The 22,658-nt window shown below is 32.0% G+C and overlaps 1 protein-coding gene across 1 annotated transcript in view; it reads right to left on the reverse strand.

Moving 5' to 3' along the window:
• Positions 1-20,595, reverse strand: part of LOC137923453 (titin-like) — a 167,088-nt gene extending 146,493 nt beyond the window's left edge. The window contains exons 1-2 of the mRNA XM_068766711.1: positions 20,504-20,595; positions 19,383-19,612 (exon numbers count right to left, since the gene is read on the reverse strand). Coding sequence (XP_068622812.1) covers positions 19,383-19,612; positions 20,504-20,595 — 322 coding nt within the window. The remainder of the gene's footprint in view (positions 1-19,382; positions 19,613-20,503) is intronic.
• Between the last annotated feature and the right edge of the window lie 2,063 nt (positions 20,596-22,658).

The following is a 22,658-nucleotide window of genomic DNA, read 5'->3' on the forward strand; positions in this document are numbered from 1 at the left end:
CAAGTTTTTATTTCCGATCAGCAATATATTCACCTTCGTCATCAACTTTTTGCCATCTAGTATACAAAATCAATGCCGGAGCGGTAACAAATCAATCGGTTTTTCTGTAAAATATGTCGACAGAAACGACATTACTTTCCAATCCTCCTAATATCATATATAAATTAATCTGTCTTCATCTCCTTATGTCTTATATAGATCTATGTTCTGCAATGTGTATATATATATATATATATATAAAATAATAAATAAGAAATATAAATATAGAATTTCCAGTTTCATTTTTAAAATATTACTTATATAACAATGGTAAAATAATTTTTTTTATACTCTATGGTATATAAACAAGTTTATAGATATATACAGCGTTTTTAACAAGCATTTTTTTTTGTTAATAGTTACATATATATACTTTATATCTTACAGCACACGGCGTTAAATATTGCACATCGACCTTTGGAAAGAGACAATCGGATAATTTCGGCTTCGTAGAGCGTTATCTCTGTCGCACGACTAACAAAACGTCACATAGGTAGGGTGGGATATAGTGCTCTATTTATATATATGGCTCATTTTCAAAGTCTCAATTGCAGAATCTGTATAATAAATTATCTTCTTCGCCTTTCGCCACAAAGCGTCCGCTTGTCGGTGATTTCGTTCGAGTTATTCTCTTCAGATAGCATCGCATCTCCCACCGCGATCGTTAAGCGTTCTCGACCGATTGATCCGCAGTTATTCTGTATAATTAAATCGTCTCGTCGCGACGACGGCGGCAACATGCCGTGGACGATGGTCACGGGCCGCACACAATTAGCGTTCCACACACTTTCTTTTCGAAACGAGATGCAAAGTCGGGATCGCGATGGACCAACACCTATATCTAATATATAAAATTCTCGTGTCACGGTGTTCGAACTTGAACTCCTCCGAAACGGCTTGACTGATTTTTACCAAATTTATTATGCGTATTCAGTAGGTATGAGAATCGGCTACTATCTATTTTCTATACTCCTAAGTGATAAGGGTGGTCCACCCCTAAATTTTTTGTCCTATTTTTTATACAAAATTTTGAGATGTTATTTTTTTATGATACAGCATACAAATATACATACAACCCTAAATTTTCACCCCTCTACGATCAAACCCTTATTTTTTATTTGTTAATTAAAAACTTTTTTTTTTTTGCAAAGCAACGTTTGCGGGATCAGCTAGTCTTTTTATATAAATACATTTAAAAAACTTTTGAGTTAAACGGTACTTTGATACCCATATTGTGGTGGTTGTGGAAAAATATGTACCTAGTCCGCCATATTGGAACGGCGTCCATCTTGAATTTTAAATTTTGACATAATCATCGTGTTTTACTAGTATAGCCCTTTCATTTGATACCCATATTGAGGGGGTTAAGAAAAAATATGTAATCCGCCATTTTGTATCGGCGGCCATCTTAGATTTATAATGTTATTGATTTTATTACATTATTTTGTCATCTAAATTAAACGTGTGTACCAAATTTCAGATCAATCTGACAACGGGAAGGTGCTTAAATTTCAATTTCTAATTTTGACCCAATTAAACAAATTCCGTACGGGTCGAACTAAATAAAACCGTTTAAATATATATTGTCTTCATTCATGTCTTCAAGTAGCTTCTTCTCCAAGTGAGGTGTGGCAATAAACACAGCGTTCAGAACTTCAAACTGCACTTACAAATTTACGCAATACAACACCGTAAAAAAGCAGAATTAGTTTTCTGTTAGGTCTTCAAGGTCTGAATCATATGTATTGTTTCTGAAGATGTTAATGCTGTTAGCCCTAAGGCATTTACAGCTTATTATATGTTAAAACTATATATGGTTACACGAATAAATCATGCCATCGCGATTTTTGTATTTACGGTCAGCGCCATCTAGTGATTTTTCGTAAAACATATATATATAACCCCAACATATTGGAAGTTATTATATATGTATATTGACTCTATTCACACGTAATATATATAATCTGGACATATTTGCAGCGATCACATAAATCGCTTTGTATTGGCCACTACTACCATAATAATATTTATTATGATTTGAAATTAAATTTTGAAAGATATAATTCTATTTTAGTTTAGTGAATAAGTTGACCATATATGCTAGATCAGGTGTTAGCAACCTTTTTAATTGACGGGACAATAAAAATTTTAGTTTTTTGTCGGGACGCACATATTTTAACACTTATTAATAATTTAAAAAATTGAATAAGAAAGTATATAAATAGTTAATAAATAGTGCAAAATAAATAACCAAGATATGTACGTAAAAATGAATGTACTTGAAAATTATATTCAAATTTTCGCTACAAGTGTATATATAAAAAATAGGCATATTTCTATATATATAACAACATATTAACGAGAGAAAGAGTAAAAAATAAATTCAATTTTAGAAATGTTTGGCGGGCCGCGAGTTGTGAAGCCCTGGGTTAGACTATAAAGTACACACGGATGATGTAAGTAAGTAACAATGTAACCAATTTTATGTCTCTGATCCCATTTAGTTAACAGCTATTGTTCCAGGCAGTTAAAAACATAGTTAACCGCTATATTAACATAATACATTCAAGCACTTCGACTACTAAAAAACTAAACTTAAACATGTCTAGGTAGGTTGAAACGAAATTAGCAAATAAATAACATTTTTTTTACAATAAACTTATTTTTTTAAAGTCATAAATAAACAAACATAATGAATCTTTGGCGTAATTTATTATATATAGATAAGCGATCGTAAGTCGAAACTTAGTTTAAAAAGGATTGCAACTGCTCACAAAAAAATTTCCAGTCGATGGAAAACAGTTTTCTTTGCATATCATACCACACTGCGATTGCCAATCCCCCTGCCAAGCATGGCGATTATGATACATCCTTCTACCTTTGGGGAAAGCCTATACCTTGCAGCTGACGTATATGGAACAAATAAATAATATATACATAAATCACACATATATTACATATAATATATATGTACATTCAAAATGAATACAACTTCTTTATGTGAGAATAATTATTTGCTGATTCTTCAGGTTTATTTCAGAATAAATAATAAAAGTACTTTTGAATAATGTGATCATTACATATATTTAACAATATAAATTAATGATAATTTCATTTATATATGTCATATGACTGTCTCAAATTGATGGAAATTAGTATTAATATTTACCCTCAATTTTAAGGTATGCAAATTTGCGTCGTTTCGTTTTGCGTTTTTTTCGAAGTTGCGTCGCTGCTTAATCAGTACTAATTTTCACTGTGCGTCGTTAGATTTTCGAGGTTGCGTTGTTTTGGATTCGAGTCTTTAATTTTTTTTTTGGAACAAATCAATTGGTTCTCTGTAAAATATGTCGACAGAAACGACATTACTTTCCGGTCCCTCTAATATAATAAATAAATCAACTTTCCTTCATCTCCCTATATATTTTATTTAGGTCTATGTTTTGCAATATGTTTATAGATTTAAATATTTCATTTTATCTCTTTTTTTATTTCCTAGTTACTATATTAAATTACCTTTACTCTATTATCATAAACCATTATATATTATTATATGTTTATAGAGTTGATACAACGCTCAAAAATATAAAACAAAAAGTCTGACAGCAAGGTGAACAGACTTTGTGAAGGTCGTATGAACAGGCCACTTCGACCTGGTACCAGGCCTATGTCCAACAATGAATGGCTTACGGCTGAAAAGATAATGAAACTTGTCCGTCTTGTACATACGTGTTTATCTAATCAAATCTAGTCTCACATAGTACACTTGCTATGTACACTGATTGACAAGCCGTAACTGTTGACGCACGCGAGTAATTGGTCTCAACATCGGACCACTCTCATGCCACTGGTGTGATTGCACCTTCAATTAGCTGGGAAACCTGGACCTCAGCAGCTGAAGGTCACCAACAATTGAAGAGCACAGAGTTTTATTTCAAAGGTATACTGATATTTTTTATTATACAGCCTTAATGATTAGGATATATATCTCATTTGCGTTCAATTAATGTATGAAACTTATCCAAAAATCAATGTTTCAGAAATAATTAATAAAAAAATTCAAAATACGAAGTATATGTTAAAATTAATTATTTTTTACTTTCTTTTACAGACTTTACTTCCAGAAGTTATTTTTAGATAGAATTTCAATAGAAAAAAAATATTTCAGAATCTTTACTTTATCTATGATAGTTAGAAAAGGGTATAGAAGTTTTAAAGACTTTGGCTGAGATAAAAAAGAAGTTAGAATCTATTGGTCTGTAGTAATATTATATATTTCAGACGGATTACTTTTATACAGTATGATTGGAAATAGGTGTGAAAGTTTCAAAGCCATTACTTGAGAAAGAACGCATTTTCAAAATCAGGATTGCGACATAACTACCAGAAATAATTGGCCTGTCGCAATGCAATAGAAAAAACGAATTAATATAGCATATTTCAGAGTGACTAATTTTGTCTATTATGATTGGACATAGGTGTTAAAGTTTTAAAGCCCTTTGTTGAAATAAAAAGCGTTTTCAAAATTCTGATTGCAACATAACTCCCGGAAGTAATTGTCCTGACCCATTGCAATAGAAAAAAATAAATTAATATAACATATTTCAGAGTGATTACTATTATACAGTATGATTGGAAATAGGTGTAAAAGTTTTAAAGTCCTTTGTTAAAATAAAAAACGTTTTCAAAATTCTGATTGCAACGTAACTCCCAGAAGTAATTGTCTTTTCGCATTACAATAAAAATAAAATTAATATAACATATTTCAGAGTGACTACTATTATACAGTATGATTGGAAATAAGTGTAAAAGTTTTAAAACCCTTTGTCGAAATAAAAAGCTTTTTCAAAATTCTTTTTTCAACAAAACTCCCAGAAGTTGTTGGTTTGTCGCATTCAAATAGAAAACAATAATTAATATAGCATATTTCAGACTTATTACTTTATATAGGGTGATTGTAACCCGTTTAAATGTTATGCATCTAAAACCAATTTATATATGTTCCTTTGTATACAATAATACCCCGCTTTACGCGAGGGATACGTTCCAAAAAAAATCGCGTTAACTGAAATTCGCGTATAACGAGGTTTATGATTAAACATAGTGAAAAATTATTACAAAAAAATACAAATCATTTTAGTCAATCACTTTAATTCTAGGAACACTTTATGCAACACATATTCTTATTTTTTACGGAAAAATACATCTATTGTCTTCTGGCTAACGTTTTGTTTACGTTCTTGTAAAATAAGTTCATAACACCCAACACCGTTTTTAATTGTTTGACAGACACCATAGAGAAGTTGATGACTACATTATATTTATATGCATTCTTTCGCGTAATTCGAGGCATTTGAAACCGCGTATAACGGGGTCGCGTAAAGCGGGGTATTACTGTACATGATTTTCGAAACGTGAAGTTAATATAATATATACATGTTTATATTACTTTGTCGAATCAAGCACAAATTCGCGCCAGCAAATTGTCACAAGCAAAACAACTTTGTCTCTTCGTGCCAAAAATAGCTCTGCACCCGCTAAGTTAGATTATTCGACCCTTATACAGACTTAAGTATGAGAGATAAAGCGACAAGAATTTTGGTTTTTGTTTCAAAATAAATGCTATCTTAACTTAGCTCATAATTGGGTATTTTAAAGTGATAGTGGGTGAGCCATATAGCTCGCAGAACGAATGGTCGATATATAGAGTGGGCCATAAATTTTTGCACTTTTGAAACATGTGTAGAAATAAAAGTACAAATGCTATTTTGTTTATGATTTATTTACCGTAATTATCATTTATTAAAATTTATTTTTTAAAAATTACATCGTCGAGATGTGCTCCGTCTCGCCGTTGGCACTCCTGTAATTGTATCGACTATTGTTTGTGTGTCGTGTTGCTATTTGCAAAAATTTTTGGCCACCCTATATCAAAAAATCTAAACCTAAATCTAAAAATATTAGGTAAGACAAGCAAAGTCATGTACATAATAAATAAAATTGGGAAAAGAATAATCTGTGGTAATAAAGATAATAAAATTGAAAGAAATACTGTGATACTTCAGAGGTGTGGTGATGAAAGGTGATGAAAAAGTCGAAACAAAGAATGTACCAGTGTGATAGATTACGTTCATTATATTAGAAGAATGAATGATTATAAAAAGAATGAAAGAAGAAAAGAGAAATGAATGAAGAACGTATTATAAATTGTAAAAGTCCTGTCTAGGAAGATTTTGAAGGTTAAACTGGTAAAAGACTTTTCTGGCTGTTCCGAGGACTGGAGAAATGGTTCACAATAGTGCGTTTTATGGAACGTGGATTATTTTGAAGGTGATGAAATAGATTCGAAAGAATACATAAAAAAATTAACATTTTATTAACATAATTCCTAATTTTGATCACAGTGTTACACGATAGGCAACGCGCTGAAGGTGTTTAGCCTCAGGATCCTAGACCAGGGTATATCATCTTCATTTCAGTCACAGGATTACTACTATTGGACAAAGACATCCCACATATATATATATATATATATATATATAATTACTGAATTTAACAGACATTGAGTTTGGAAACGAAAATATTTCCAAGATCTACTATCTTATACAAAGTCTAAGTAACCTTATTGCAAAAGTATATATATTGACTTGACGAAATCATATTTCAGGCATACAAAAATTGTTATTTTTTCATGTATTTATATAAGAATCATTTCTGCAATTACAACGAATGCTTGTTCGATGTAATCATGAGAAAGTGAAAAGGTGAAAGGTTCGTTGAACCGCTCGCTTGCTAACACTTTGTCTAGAGCGAATTATATGACCTAAATACATTTGGTCTAAACATATAAATATATCATTGCAATAGTTCAATATATATATAAATATATATTGAGCTATTGCAATGATATAGAACCTTTTTAGATCTTCTTCTAATCTTTTTAGATCGCGGATAAGATTCCTGAAATACAGTCTTGTTTAATTCATATCATGCATTAATATCATTAATATAGGATTACCCACTGCTCACAAACATGCTTCCAGATGGGCAGCTTCATTCTTTGCGTTGAAGGTAAATATGATCTATCTACACATAGATATGAAAAAGACACGCTTTGCATTCATCTATGGGCTAAAATAACTTTTGAAAAATGAAAACAATGACATAACGTATATTTAACCCTTAATAGCCTGATTTACGAAAGTGATTTTTTTTAATATTACTGTGTTTGCTTGAGGGTCTAGATGAAGGGGAAAATAGATTTTTTTTTTAATTTCGTTGGAAAGAATATTATACAACATTAAAATTCGTACAGCTAGCCTATAAAAAAAAACTAATAGTAATGTGAACATTCGGTTTAAAAGATTGGTATCAAAATTGAAACTCTAGGCTATTAAGGGTTAAATATGTATTTATATATAATGTTTTAATATGAAATTCTACGATAAATGTGTCGATCCCGCTTTCTCTGTCCGCATTCAGCGATTTCCTATGTGGCCTATCCACGCTTTGTTTACTGGCTTAGAGAACCTTACAGATAAAATGGCGATCACACGAGCGATGTACCCCGATCCCTGCCACTTGGGACGAAATTATTCGACATATACATTAAGGGAACTGTAAAGTAATGTCGCTTTAAGTTTTTGCACGACAGCATTTTTAACAAGTTTTTATTTCTGATCAACAATATATTCACCTTCGTTATCGACAACCTTTTGCCGTCTAGTATACAATCAATGCCGGAGCGGTAACAAATCAATCGATTTTTCTGTAAAAATATATCTACAGAAACTACATTACTTTCCGATACCTATAATATATACATATATGTATGTATATGTTCTGGGGGAAACTAAAGTAATGTCACTTTCTTAAGTTAAATTCACATGAACACATTTTAACAAGTTTTTATTTCTGATTAACAATATATTCACCTTCGTTATCGACAACCTTTTGCCGTCTAGTATACAAATCAATGCCGGAGCGGTAACAAATCAATCGATTTTTCTGTAAAAATATATCTACAGAAACAACATTACTTTCTGATCCCCATAATATATACATATATGTATGTATAAGTTATGGAGGAACCGGAAAGTAAAGTCACTTTCTTAAGTTAAATTCACACGGCGACATTTTTAACAAGTTTTTATTTCTGATCAAAAATAAATTCACCTTCGTTATCAACAACCTTTTGTCATTATATACAAATCAATGCCGGATCGGTAACAAATCAATCGGTTTTTCTGTAAAAATACTTTCCAATACCCCTAATATTATGTTCGAGAAACATACCTAACAGAACATAAGATAGTGAAAGCGTCAATGAAATCAAAATGTTATAAAAACATTACCACGTACTAGTTTCAAGTCTAATGCAGTATTCGCAAGTTTTTATTGCAAAAGAGAGCAAAACGTGAAACACTTCAATAACAAGTTCACTTTTCTAATGCGCGAACTCGCAGAACCAATTTGAAATACCATAAATGAATTTTTAAATAAATTATTTTGTATCATTTGATATATATATATATATATATATATATATATATATATATATATATATAATATTGTTTTAATATCAATTGATTTGATTTATGTAATATACTTTATATTAAACAATAAAATAATTGATATAAATATATATATTGGCATTATTTTTAATTTATAAAATTATATATATTTGTTTATGACTCTCTTACATGTAGGGAGCACTGGTAGCTCTGAATTTTACTATCGATTTCCGAGATACAATCATATATATTTCACACTGTGCATAAAATATATAGTATTACCTTTTACGTTGAATCGGTGTACATTAATATATATTTTAAAACTGTATCTCTAATAGATTATATATACATATTTACTACTACTACTACTACTCCGCTAGCTCAGTGATCCAAAGTGGGTCTTGGCCTCCGAAGCGAGAGACTTCCACTTTCCTCTATCTTGCGCCATCGTCTGCCATTGGTTGACATTCAATTCGCGCAAGTCTGCCTCAACGCGATCGATCCAGCGATACCTGGGTCTACCCACTGGTCTTCGACCCCTCGGTTTTTCCAGGTACGCTACCTTCACGCTCCGATCCGATCCCATTCGCTCCAAGTGACCAAGCCAGCGGATTCGTTGAGCTTTTATATGTATAAATATACATATTTATGTATATTTATAGATATAAAATCAAATACTCGAATTATATATTTTGTGTTCACTTCTAATAGATTATATAGGAACGTTACATTCAAAATCGATCGTCGAGGTGGAACGAAGCCGTAATCTCATATTATATCCTAACCCTCCATCCGGCAGGTGACCTTTTCGAGGGGCTTCAGGGTGAGCTCTGTGAAGCGTGCCCCACTCTTTAAAATAACTATGCCATTGATTTTGCTCCAAATCTTCGATACTTTATTGTGTCATTAATTTTATTTTGCATTTTTACAAAACTCACAGATTAAAATTATCATTGGCGAATATAAAGCTTAAAGAATCCGCTGGCTTGGTTACTTGGATCGAATGGGATCGGATCGGAGCGTGAAGGTAGCGTACCTGGAAAAACCGAGGGGTCGAAGACCAGTGGGTAGACCCAGGTATCGCTGGATCGATCGCGTTGAGGCAGACTTGCGCGAATTGAATGTCATCCAATGGCAGACGATGGCGCAAGATAGAGGAAAGTGGAAGTCTCTCGCTTCGGAGGCCAAGACCCACTTTGGGTCACTGAGCCAGTGTAAGTAAGTAAGTAAGTACATATTAAAAATACATATTTAAACATAGATTATATTATCAATTTAGTACATATTATGTGTGGAGCTTTGTTAACTCATTTACATGGTCGATACTCTCTCTCTTTCTCTCCTGAGCATTATTAATCCCATCTGATCATGGGGGTCTGCTTTGTGACTTCCTCGTCTCCCCGCCGAGTACTGATACGGGTTCGGAAACTCGAATCCTGTAAATTTTATATAGTTCACGGACCCCTACGTTCCGTGAGCTCGTTTCCGATGAAGCTGTAAAAGCCGCAAGGCTAACAACAAAAACTTCACATGAGACAATAGATAATGGGAGTCTGCTTTCCATATCTTGCAGGCAATCATGTCTTTCGATATGGTATCTGTCCATCTTTTTCGGTCTTCCTCTTCTTCTGGACCCAGAAATGTGTAGATCCATAGCGACATTCCCGATGTATTCAGGAGATTACATACAAAGATGTTTAAAATGCCGGAGCGGTAGCAAATCAATCGGTTTTTCTGTAAAATATGTCGAATTTTTTTTGTCTGTACTGTACTTTAAACTGTTACTTCCACAATATATATCTAGGTTGTTTATTGATATACTTTGATCTATTCATATTATTTTTCTATTTACTGTCTTATATTCATCAGATATATTTGTCTAGATTTGTCTAACAATTCTATTACTATATATACAATGTATGCATTCCTTATATATCTAAATATATATGTTTGTTTGTTTATTTTATTTAACTAAACATGTTTTCAGGATGCAAGAGGTGAAGAAGTTAAATCCAATGTGATGATGATGGAGGAGAGATCCGGGTTTCGCACTATAGAGGTCAGAGCAATTGGAAGAACTCCTTTACAAAGAGACAAAGGTACTTCCAAAAATCAAGAGTAGTATACGGGAAACCTAACTTCAATTGAGTTCTAAAATAAGTTACGATTTAAGTTGGGAAATAGCTTAAGAGACTCTTGAGAAATTAATCAAAATCCTTTCCGAAATATAAAACATAATTGTAAAGTTAAATCACATTTCTCTCTGTATGTTATACATTCAATAAATAAATAAAAACACGTGTTATACTCTTGTTCTAATTTTAAAAATAAGGTAATCAATTAGTACAAAGCCTCAAATTCATATGAGTAAGTTGATTAATAGTTTACGTCTGTAAATTTCATGACCAGATGAACACATTTGTTGACAATTTCATCATATTCTTTACAATTATCATATCAGTATTAATATCTTATTACTCACAAAAAATGTGAATCCTACCACGAAACAAACTATGAAACTAAACGACCACAAGAACAACATACAAGAACTAAATAAAATCAACTAACCCTGTAATGTTGTTTTATTTGCAATATTAGTAAAATGTTTATTTTAATCGTTTTTTTACTTTGATTTTACTGTAAACAGAAAGTGAACTATATATCGCAAAGGATAATATACAGAAATACATACTGCAAATGTATATACATTTAGAAATACATATTGCCAAGGTTTATACATTCGGAAATACATACTGCAAAATGATATACGTTCAGAAATACATACTGCAAAGGTTTTAAAAAGAAAAAGTATATTTTTTGTTCGAAAACAAGATTTGCAATTATAAATGTGATATGCTACAACTTGTATCTATTGATTTCTGTCTGACGTTTATTTATGGGACACCTTATTTATGTGAAAAAAAAAACTGAATATTACTGGATAATATGTAATGGTGAAATGTATAAAGAATTGAAATATTTATTTTAACCCAAAAATGTAACATCTCACACAAAGCAGATGAAGCGTGAATAAATAAATAAAATTTTGTTAAAGTATGTACAATTTATTGGTAGTATTGAATAATTTTAATAAATACTAAATATCTTTATCTTTTCCTTACTATGGTTGTCTGTAAGAGATTGCCTTGAGTGATAAGACCGCCCATTGTACTTTTATGTATATTATTGTATCTGTATATTAAGTATTTTGTCGTGTACAATAAAGAATATTAAATAAATAAATAAATATAATAATAAATTAATATAATATGAATCGCGTTAAATTCTTCACGAACGCGACCAGAGAACCTATTGCGTTAATATACACTTGACCGGATATTTACCGATCTGTAGCGACATCGGCCATTATGTTAAACAGATTACAACGCAAATCCAATTTATCGGATCTATACTTCATATCGAGCGACAAGACGCGAGCTAAACAAAAAATATATAGCTAAAAAGCCATACATTACTTAGCGTTTTTAACAAGAATTTTGTTTTGTTAACAGATACATATATATACATTATATCCTACAGTACACGGCGATGAATAATGCACATCGCCCTTTGGAAAGAGACAGCCAAATTTTGGCTTCGTAGAGCGTTATCTCTGTCGCATGACTGAAACGTCACATAGGTAGTGTGGGATATAGTGCTATATATATTATATATAAATGTTTTTAATTAACAAATGTAAGATAAGGGTTGATCGTAGAGGGGTGAAAATTTAAGTTTGTATGTATTTTTGTATGCTGTATCATAATAAAATAAAAACCAAAAAAATTGTCTAAAAAATTAAAAATAAAATTTAGGGGTGGACCACCCTTATCACTTAGGGGTATAGAAAATAGATAGTAGCCGATTCTCAGACATACTGAATACGCATGTAAAATTTGGTAAAAATCGGTCAAGCCGTTTCGGAGGAGTTCAAGTTCGAACACCGTGACACGAGAATTTTATATATTAGATATACACTATATGTTACAGTACACGGCGATGAATAATGCACATCGGCCTTTGGAAAGAGACAATCAGATATTGGCTTCGTAGAGCGTTATCTCTGTCGCACGACTGAAACGTCACATAGGTAGTGTGGGATATAGTGCTCTATATATATATACAGATGACGCCGCATAATAAATACCATAGCATATAGGATACCACGACAAGCATGAAAACTATGCGAGGAATATATTTAAATCAGAATTTAAACTGTCAATCATACCGACTGCATTTTTGAAATATAATCCGTATAATGTATAATGCAATAATAGAATGACATAATTTCGTTCAAATTATTATAAATATATTGATTTGAAAAATAAAGTTAGTTCAGAATAACGGGGCATCTCCAGGAGTTATGTTACACCGATTAGTGACAAACACAGAGTTTGGCTGAAGATGCCCCGTGGAGGGGTGAAACACGTTTTAAGTGATTTAACGGTGGCATTTGTGTAATTCGCATTGTTTGCCGCATACGCATTTATCAGCGGCAGCACTTTGTGGCACGACTACCACTGCATGTGCGGAAGTGGCTAAATATTGGTCCTTTTCTTACTTAGGATGGACTTCCGCAAAATAACGCCTGATTCCATTAAATATTTACATATCACAATTCGTTTTGAGAATTTGTAATAGGTTGCTGGTTATTATAAATAAAGCGAAGTAATTCGATAACACGACACAGTTAATTATAAATCATTTATAAATTTAATAAACGATTTGGCCACGGGAAATGCCACGTTAAAATGCTTCCTGACCGTTTTTTTTGACGCGACGCGGTCCGGTGGTCAGCAAAAACAAATGGACGCCAACAATCATCACGCCTCAATGAGTGTTTGCACACTCGAATCATAACTTAAGTTACTTAACATACAAATAAGTTGTGTTAAGTTTATTCATTATCACGTAATTTGACAATGGAAGAAATTAAAAAATAATAATTTATTTACATCGACTACAAATCAATTGGGAATTAGAACACTGGTAGTCCAGCTGCGAAAAAGTTATTAGATTCACGATCGTAGATCGCCTGATATCTAATATATAAAATTCTCGTGTCACGGTGTTCGAACTTGAACTTCTCTGAAACGGCTCGACCGATTTTAACCAAATTTTATATGCGTATTAAGTAGGTATGAGAATCGGCTAATATCTATTTTTCATACCCCTAAGTGATAAGGGTTGTTCACCCTTAAAATTTTTTTTTTATTTTTTTGACGAAATTTTTTGTTTTTATTTTTTTATGATACAACATACAAAAATACATACAACCCTAAATTTTCACCCCTCTACGATCAAACCTTTATTTTTAAATTGATAATTAAAAATATTTTTTTTGCAAAACAACGTTTGCGGGATCAGCTAGTAATCTTATATAAATCACCCTTTCTGCATTAATTATATAGGATTTTCACTGCTCATTAACAATTTTACAGAGGTAGCAAGATCAGTATTACAGTCGACTATAAATTAATTGGGAATTAGAACATTGGTAGTCCAGCTGTGGAGGAGTGAGATTCAAGATCGTAGATCGCCTGATATAATCTTATATAAATCACCATTTCTGCATTAATTATATAGGATTTTCACTGCTCATTAACAATTTTACAGAGGTTCAATATCTGCGTTCTCTGCGTAAAACCACAGAAAGTTCAGCTAAAGCGTGGCGTTTATGATAAATCTCCGTAGATATCAGTCCACAGGGCGTATCCATTCATCATCATTTTAGCTGTGTAACGTCCACTGTTGGGCATAAGTCTACCCAGTAAATATCCAATAGGACCAGATGATAGTGGCCTGTATCCAATTTCAGGACCAAAAGTTTTGTTTTTTTTTAAAAAATTTGCTTGAAATGCGTTTTCGTATATATTGCAATTTTAAAAAAAGAATATTACATCATAATACGATTTCTTGTTCGACAATATAAAATAATTATTATTTTTCATGTATTGTGGAAAATATCTCTATTTCGCATTATTCTAGTGTTTTAACATATTACTTTTTTAATAATTGTTGTCTATTTAATAGGCAATATTATATCTACATTAGATATAAAAGATGAAGATAAATTTGAAAAAAGAATACTTTGAACTTCTGTATAAAGACTTTTTTCGGAAAATGCTAATATTTCAATCAAAACACCAAACACAAGCCGCGAAAGAAATATACAATTCCAATGTTCCGAGAAATGTAGAATAGAAAATGTTTATGCAGTTTCTCTCTGCGAATATCCAAAATAAACATATATACTAGAATTATATTCAGTGTTGCTGTAATAAAAAACATATCTAAACAATTATAAGATAAATATCAAAATATTGAATACGCTGTTACCAGCACTTTCGAATCAATCAACATAAAACGTCGGCATTGTTGTGCTTACAGGCAGCTATCATCTAGGAAGGCAGTTCTGCTAAGAGCAGAACTCAATAGTTGCTCTTTACAAATATGGTTTTATATAGCGCGAAACAATAATTAGCTTCTTGAGTGAGAATCAACATTTACTGGTGGCCCACCGACAGCAAAAATAATACTCTCGTACATTCGAAAAATGTTGAATTCTATTCCGGAATAAAACCAAAAAAAAAAAATAATTACCTATACTTCTGGCGGCCGGCCCGCCATCAGTTCATGATTTGCCCGAGTGGCCCCTAGTCTTAATAAGTCTGTGCAACCATATATTAGGGAGATAGAAGAGTAATGTCGTTTCTGTCGAAATATTTTACAGAAAAATCGATTTGATTTGTAACCGCTCCAGCATTGATTTTGTATACTAGATGGCAAAAGGTTGTTGATAACGAAGGTGAACGTGTTGATTACAGATAAAATACTTGTTAAAAATATAGTCGTGTGAATTAAACTAAAGAAAGCGAAATTATTTTCCGGTTCATTTAATAATTAAAACTATTATATGTCCCGGGAATGAACCCGCGCAAGTCACAGTTCTTACCGCTATGCTAGTGGTAGTATATATATATATATATATATATATACATATATATATATATATATATATATATATATATGAGTGTTTGAGCTACCACTAGCATAGCGGAAAGATCTGTGACTTGCGCTATATATATGTACAATAATTTTCTAAGTATCTTCTAGTTACGAAATGATGTGTCATATTTATATATATGCATATATGTGTTTTGAAGTATTTGTGGTGCTCGTATCTTACACAATTCAATTGAATAAATAGACTAATGAATCATTTGACAACCATTTCCTTGATTCAGAGAACTGTAAAATCTATTTAGAATCGATTTCGGAAATACATGTCGATTAAGGAAATCGATTTTAAAATGTTTAATAAATCTTTTGAACTCTACAATGTTTTATTTGATTTTTTACGATCGACATATGTGAAACGATTTAAAATGTTTTATTTTTCCTTTTTTAAACTAATGTGTTTTAATACTAGTCAGATATGTTCCTGTGTTAAATCAAATAGGTTGATATTTAGTGAGAAATTATCTATTTTATGGTACGATTTATTAGAAATTTTAATTTCTATATATGCCAATGTAATATTCCTTGAAATTTTTACTAATCAAAACATGTATAAACTATGTTTTATATTGAAATATGTTTTTTGTAAAGTTTAATGATATAAGGGGCGCGGAAATATGTTTTTTATACATTTTATTGCTATAAGGGACGCGGAAAGTAATGTCGCTTCTGTCGACATATTTTACAGAAAACAGATGGATTTGTTACCGATCCGGCATTAATTTGTATACTAGATGGCAAAAGGTTGATGACGAGGGCGAATATATTGTTGATCAGATATAAAAACTTGTTAAAAATATAGTCGTGTGAATTTAACTTAAAGCGACATTATTTTCCGGCTCTCTATTATATTATAAACTTCTTGTTTTAAAAGAAAATCACAATTATTCATGACATCTGGTCAAATTAAATTTATGTTGAATGTTTTACATATAATTTGTTTAATTGTAAATATATGTTACTTTATATGTAAGCGATAAATAATATTTATTATTCAAAAGCATGTGTTGTTTATTTTCTATATATATATAAATAAATTATTATTTCACTTGATCTTTCTATTGCTCAACTGTTTTATTTTTCTTCAGTGATTACATTTATCTTTTTCATAATTTCTCCAATAAGTAAAAAGTTCTTATGGAAGTTAAAGTATTTGCTTTCTTAAATTTGAAGAATTTTAGGAAATTTAATATATAAGAATACATATACGTTTGACAGTATACGTTTGACACATTTATTTTGACAGATCTAGTGCTTTGGTCAATATTTATTGCAAAATTTATTTATTTCAGGTTAAATCAATAAATATTATTTCATAATATATCACTGTGTGAATGCTACAGTATCTCTTAAATGTGTGGCTAAGTAATTATGGAGGCGACTTTGTGTTATTGCCACATATATTAATGTAAGAAACTTAAGTCAATGCGCACAAGCAGGCATATTCATATATCACAAGCTAGTTAGAATTCCTAAAACTTTAAAACAAAATTCCTTTCTATACTAAGCTAACACTTTAATTTTACATTAATATATACTTTTACACTTTGGTACTGTCTGTATTTATGTAATGTAATTTATATTTCTTTAGTATTTCAACAAATTATGTTAAATGTTATATAAATAATTATCATTTTGTAATTACATGCAAAAATACGATCAATAAAATATGTCTATGTGTTTGTAATTTTTCAATTAATTATATTTAATGATTTTTTTTATAATATTTTTTATTTAATGTCAAATTAGTACGTATATAAACCCGGGTGAAATGTGTATTCTGTTTTCAATTGAAATTTATGACATATATGACGTAAATAATTAAAAACGGAACTAAATAAATGGGTTATTTAATTTTTATCTAAATTAAATTTAAATTTTCCTTAAAATATTCTTGAAATACGTCTGTGTGTATGCGAGGAACATTGTGTATAATAAAGATCCTAGAGATATATTAGACATTACTTTTTTTTTTTAAAATAAAAAATATTTTAAAATATAAGAATATTAAATAAACCTTACTATTGCTCTGAAGAGATAGTTTTATTATATCAAAATGTTTAAAACTTTGTTTATAAACCAATGTGTTTGATATAAAAATGTATATATAAAACATTGTTAAGTTTCATTAAAAGTAAATTATTAAATAAATCTTATTATATCATCAAGAGTTTTTAGTTGATCGTAATGTAAGGAATATTATTTATTGACTTATTTACATGGTTGATAGTATGATATATATATTAAAAGTTATTAAATTTCATTTGAAAAGAGCAGCTATTGTGTTTTTGGTCGACTTATAGCATTATTTCGAGCCAATTGTAGCTTATTATTTATAATATTAAAATAATAGACTATTAAAATTGCGTGTAAATTCCTACTTTAATAATGATATTTTAAATTATTTTAAAGTAATTTCTTCAGTCGTTCGTCTCCAAGCTTGCGCTGTATCTTAAAATAAATGAAGTGAAAAACAAAGTATGCAATTGCGCATCCTGTTTGGACATGAAATCAAGATGGCGTCCTTGAATTCGAAATTTAACGATTGCCTCACTGCGGCACTGTAAACGTAGTGTTGTACACCGTTATTTTATCGATTCGCGCTGTCAAATGAATCGGTTTTTTTTTACGCACAATCGTAACGAAATGCTATCATTTTATCGAGGATTAGTATAAAAGAAATGATATCATTTATTCGCTACCATATTCCAGATTAATATATGTTGTTTTAAATTGAAATATAGATTACGTATTTATTATAATGACTTCAAATAATATAGCATACAGATAAATTTTCTTTATAGTTTAAATGCTAATATTACATAAGTGCTATATAGCTATTTTCGCTCTTTACCGATTATATGACTATTATATTAGTTAATAGGTTATAAGAATAATTTTGACAGCTAAAAATATGTTATATTTTTAACACTGCTAATGGATTGATAGTCAATTTTTTTTTTAATTTTAAGCATATTGTTATATATTTCTTTGACTAATTATATCATGGATTTTATTTAAAAAAATGATCGATTTGACATTGACTTGACCTTTGCAGTCCTTCGGGATCGGTTGGAATTTTAACACGAGATATACAAATTTCTTTTTTTATCTGTTACGTGCCGCGTAATAAAAATTGCGCCGTCGTTTTTATGTGTTGATTCATTAAACATTAAAACGATGATGACAGGACATGCCGCATCTGCGGTGCGACCTTGGCCTCCAATTTGGCGAAAAAAAACTCTGTTTATTTTCGCCTTAGATAACTTTCATTTTCATGGCCGATGTCGGTAGCTAATTAGCAAGTCACATCACACACGTATTACCTAGTAAGGATATTCAGTTGATGACCGTCTAATGCGACGGTGAACGGTAACATTTCTTTGGCGCATAGCACGCCGTTCCGTGCCACCGCTTCCGACGGTATGACGTCACACCACCACCGTCCCGTGGTACACAAAGTTTTTTTACTTAAAAATTATTGCACGAATCAAGTAATGTTCTATGAATAGACAGCAGCAGGTCGACAGTTTACCGGGGACTCGGTGTGCCCTCACGTAATGGGTTCACGTCAATCATTCAATCAGACGCACCGGCCAGGTGGTGCCGCTGTGACGTAACCCGGAACGGACGCCGCAACAACAAACCGATAACAATATAACAGCAACAAACCGGCAACAACAAAACAACAACAACTCGGATAACTAGTTTTTTTTTTGCACAACTAACTTTCCCACACTGAACACAATCGGTACGGTGAAAGTGTGTCGTGACGGCCGGAATGAACGAAGATTAGAGTCCTGGACTTACCTTTGACAAGGCGCTGTAGTATGATCTCCTTGTGCTCGTGTGTGTGGGGCTCGCCGATGACGGCAAGCAGGTAGCATCCCGTGAGGGGACTCGGCGGGGGCACGGATGCCGAGACCTCCGTCCCGAGGGACAAGGACCGGTCCTCGTCGTGGTCCATGGCCGAGCTCGGCCGGTGTCGGCCTGATAGCGCTCGCACGACCGCTCCGGACGAACACTCCGCTCGGAATGCTCTAAACAGCGACGGGGCCTACGGTTGCGCACGCACGGCCGCTGGCGGCATCGACCGCGGGCTGCGCGCCGATCAGACGCGCAGGCGTCTGACCCAGGCCCTCCCACCATCACCCCCCGGCCGCGGCGACTACGGGGCGTGTGTCCCCGGCGCACTCGTGATCTGCATTGCGTCTAAACAACCGGCCGGATATAGTAAAACTTTAAAAACCTCATGCCCCGGACATACAACTTACAACTCTTACAAATCGAAATGAAAACCAATTGTAAAATTTACAATCTCACAGCGCAAAATTCTATAAGAAACCTATTTAATACAATACACACACGTAGATTCACATTCATATATATCTATAACAGTATATATATTAAAAAAAAATATTTAAAGTCGATTTATTCTTTTTGAGACAACGCTTAACTTTCTATATAAGATATTTGAAGCAATTAACAATTTATACGCGAGATAATTTAGAGCATTTCTTCAGGAAAGGTTGATCAATTGTATTGTTTTTAACGTTTCGTACCTGTCTTAGATACGCAAGGATTATATTTCAATTTTCATCATCTTTTATCATTTATATTATCTTCTACGCATCTTCCTTTTATTTTCATTCTCTTTCATTCCTTTTCTTTCCTTTCTTACATCGTCTTCCTTACTCTGCTTTCGCCGGATTACTACTTTTACATTTTTTATTTTTTATTCATATACTTTAGATTTTTCAAATAAATAAAATTATTTATTTTAAATTTACATTTTTGTTTTAGCTTTGTTAAATTCTACATAATATACTATCACAAATACTTTTCTCATTTTAGTCTTAGTCGACTCGAATTTGTTGCTTTAAATTGCCTAACTTATTACCTATTTACAGTACTCCAAGAAGATTTCACACCTTTCTTCTTTCTCTACCTTGGAAATGTTTCCTCTATTCTCTTTTGTCACCAAAACTAGCAGTCCATACTCCGTCAAATAGGAGACACCCATGATCAAGTGCTCCACGGTACCACCGCCGGGACACAGGTGTACCAGGGGTGGAGGATTATATAGGAGATGGACATGTCTGAGATTATTATGTTGTTTTAAATGACAAATAGACTATTTATGACAATTAAACATTATAAAAATAGATTTAAAAGAGTAAATATAGTTACCTGTCAAGTTTCTGATGCAATTAACATTCCGAATCTTTCAGTAGTATATATATAAATACATATACGAAGGTTTTAGACGAAGCCTATTTTAAAATCTAATATATAAAATTCTCGTGTCACGGTGTTCGAACTTGAACTCCTCCGAAACGGCTTCACCGATTTTTACCAAATTTTACATGCGTATTCAGTATGTCTGAGAATCGGCTACTATCTATTTTCCATACCCCTAAGTGATAAGGGTGGTCCACCCCTAAATTTTATTTTAAATTTTTTAGACAATTTTTTTGGTTTTTATTTTATTATGATACAGCATGCAAAAATACATACAAACCTAAATTTTCACCCCTCTACGATTAACCCTTATCTTACATTTGTTAATTAAAAACTTTAATTTTTTTTGCAAAACAACGTTTGCGGGATCAGCTAGTATATATATTTATTCAATTGTTTATTTTATATTTCATTTGATGTCTGCAGTTAGAGAACTGCAAGGCAGGTCTTTCCCAAAGATGTCTATGGGGGATGTACCATAATCGCCACGCTAGGCAGAAGGTTTGGGGATTGCAGTGTATTATTATATGCAAAAGGCGCTACTGTCGATCCTTAGGAAACTTATTTATGAGAAATGGCAAATAATTCCTTAATTGTATTATCACTTAAAATATCTTTACACTGCAGTTTTTAAACTTTCATATCCTATATAATTAGATTAAAATTTATTAAACAATTTGATATATACAGGATGATTAAATATAGGTGTGAAAGCTGTAAAAATTGTGAACACTATTTAAAATCACGGTTTATAAAGCGATCTTTCTGTAATAAGTTTTTTTATTGGAATGTCACTGGCCAATTAATTATGGCTGTACAAAGTCAATCACAGATAATAAATAATATTTAATTTTTGTATGTATATATTTAAATATATACATATATATATATATATATATATATATATATATATATATATATATATATATATATATTAATTGATAGGAAATGAACTATACATTGACCCCTTTAAGGCTTTTACAGCTAAACCTTACTATGCTTTCTTCTTCTTCTTCTTGAAGTGCCTCTCCAACTAGTGGAGGTTGGCTATCAGCTTCCTGCTCTCTTCCTTATTTTTGGTTTTGCGTAATAGCTCAGCAGCGCTGGCGATTCCGGTCCACTCTCTAATGTTACGAAGCCACGACTTTTTTTCTTTACTTTACCTTACTATGCTTTACTTTTACTATATCAAAATTGAAATATATATGTACCTAACTATGTTTATTTGTCTTATCAGCCTATAAACACCTATTGCAGTACAAGCCTCCGACAAAGATATATATGGGAGATATACTATACATATACCACTTGGCAAGCGAGTTGGCGATCACACTGGAAACTTATTTGTAAGCACCAATAAGCAGTTATACAGTATGTGTTTTATGTATCAATACGTATTCATATGTTTTATTTGGCCGCAGAAAGATGTTTTTATTTTTTTTTAATTTAACTGTAAGTAAATGGCATTTTTAAAGCGTCCTTTGTTTCTACATGTGTTTATTAAGTGTATTAATCTATTTCCTGATCCCTACTCCATGTTGTGATCCTCAGGTTGTGCACCAGTGTCTTTGCGGCGGTTGCCCAATTGACAGATGAATCTGGTAATAGCATCTTAAGTCTCGAGTGACGTGATATTGCTACCACCACGAACACTATTTAATGGAATCAGGCGTTACCTTGCGGAAGTCCATCCTAAGCGCCCGCCAGCCCGCTGATGTTGGTGCATTTTATTGCACGACTACCACTGCATGTGCGGAAGTGGCTAAATATTGGTCCTTTTCTTAACACGAACACTGTTATACAACCAGGTGCGCATATTTTCGTGCAAACTTTAAATAAATATAA

The sequence above is a fragment of the Battus philenor genome, unplaced genomic scaffold (genome assembly GCF_028537555.1).
Source record: "Battus philenor isolate CCGP_79_NKW_IND1 unplaced genomic scaffold, ilBatPhil1.0.hap1 SCAF_21, whole genome shotgun sequence".
Taxonomy (NCBI): Eukaryota; Metazoa; Arthropoda; class Insecta; order Lepidoptera; family Papilionidae; genus Battus; species Battus philenor.